Raw genomic sequence first — 1887 nt, forward strand, 5'->3', positions numbered from 1 at the left:
TACATGCAGTATCTTAAAACAAATTCCATTATAGACACAACAGCTGAACACAGTAGTTAGTCAAATGATCACTCTTCCTTTCAATATCAAATATGACTTGTGTTTATTTTCAGATGTAATTGGTATCAGCTGAAGAGCTGGTTAATGCAAAAGGAAGTTTGGGGTGAGTGAGACACTCACCTGGTCCATAGGGAAGTTGACATGAGCCACATCAACTTGCTACTCCAGGAAACCCCTGTTTCCTGTTGTGGGGCAGCAGCAGCACATGCCCAGCAATTCTTCCCTCACCCTGTCAGGCTTACCTTGCAAGGCCTTGACATTGAAGAAGAAGATATTTTCCATCTAATGGAAGAGCTGAAACATGCTTCTCTCTAGCCTTCTGAAGGTTGTCATGGCTTCACTGTGTTTAGGTAAGGATGGTCCCAGTGGAACTGTGCCTCCTCTGTGACCTAAGGACTGGGGGAATAGACAGTCTTATGGGAACCCTGGGAAGAAGAGGTAGTAGGGCCTAAAATAGGATTTCTTTATTCCACACCACTTATTCCTAAAGTTCTGATTCTATTTTTTTTTCCTTTAGGATCCATTATTGCCCAGAAGGTAACTCAAGAGCAACCACAAGTATTAGGGCAGGAGAAGGAAGCTGTGACCCTGGACTGCAAGTATGACACCAGTGATTCACGTTATAGTTTATTCTGGTACAAGCAGCCCAGCAGTAGGGGGATGATTCTCCTTATTCTTCAGGATTCTTCTAACCAGCAAAATGCCATAGAAGGTCGCTACTCATTGAACTTTCAGAAAGCAAGAAAATCTATCACACTTGTCATCTCAGCCTCACAGCTGGAGGACTCTGCAGTGTATTTCTGTGCACTGAGAGAGCCCACAGTGAGACTTGTGTAGGAGGGACCTGCGCCAAAACCCAGGGCCCTGCTCCACCTGCTGTAGGGACCAGGGCAGGGAGTTGTCAGCACAGACAGGAAACGATTAGGGTTGCACAGGCATAGGGTTAGAGAGAAGATACTCATTCTAAGAAAATAGTTCTCTAGGTTCAGAGGCCATATTCAGAGCTATCATTCATAAAAAAAAATTCTTATCCCTAAAGTTTAGGTTTAAATTATTTATTTATTAAAAATGTAAAATTATGTATTGTGGACAAAAATTAGCCACATAAAATCCTTGCCATGTAGTAATTAATATGAGCTAGAAGAATTGACTAAGGGAATTCAGAAATGTCTGAATTACAAATCAGTAAAAATATGTGCGAATTGCGGATTTTCATTTCAATTTATTCATGTTTTACCAAAAGTTTTCATTTTTGTCTCAGGTTCAAAGGATCTGTTAACAAAATAAGCCACTTGTTATATACAAATAAACAATATAGATGCTTATTGGAGAATTATCTACCTTACTTTTAACATATTAGCATTAAACACACTAACATTAAAAGAAAATAGAAATAGAGCAGGTGATACATCACCAAATTGGGTTTGACCAACGTCCAGACTTGGATGGAGGTCAACACCCAGACTTGAGAGTTTTCAGCACTGGGAAGTCCTAGGTCATAGCACATCTGGAGTCCCAATTATGAAAAGAGTCCTCTCCGTGGGTGAGACTCCAAAGATTGCAGTTCAGGGCTCCCATTTACAATCTCAGGGCAGTTGCAGACTGATATCATCACCAATCTGTGACCAAACTGCAGCTCTGGTTTCATTTTAATGCTGTTTGTTTAGTCATATAAAACTTGGAGTGTTGCTAAGGCTGGGGGGTCCCTCTAGGAGCTCAATAATCTCCAGATTCATTCTCCATCTTATCCATAGTGCTGGAAGTCTTGCACTCACAGCAGGCAGTTACTCACAGTCAACTCACAGTCAGGGCAGTGTCCAGGCAGGT

General features: G+C 41.4%; 1 gene segment (V, D, J or C); it reads left to right on the forward strand.

Moving 5' to 3' along the window:
- Window positions 1–361: 361 nt before the first annotated feature.
- On the forward strand, window positions 362–897 carry LOC123328157. The segment is given in 2 exon segments: window positions 362–410; window positions 578–897. Coding segments are annotated over 2 exon segments (369 nt in total).
- Window positions 898–1887: the final 990 nt, after the last annotated feature.

This window comes from Bubalus bubalis, chromosome 11 (assembly GCF_019923935.1).
Source record: "Bubalus bubalis isolate 160015118507 breed Murrah chromosome 11, NDDB_SH_1, whole genome shotgun sequence".
Classification (NCBI taxonomy): Eukaryota; Metazoa; Chordata; class Mammalia; order Artiodactyla; family Bovidae; genus Bubalus; species Bubalus bubalis.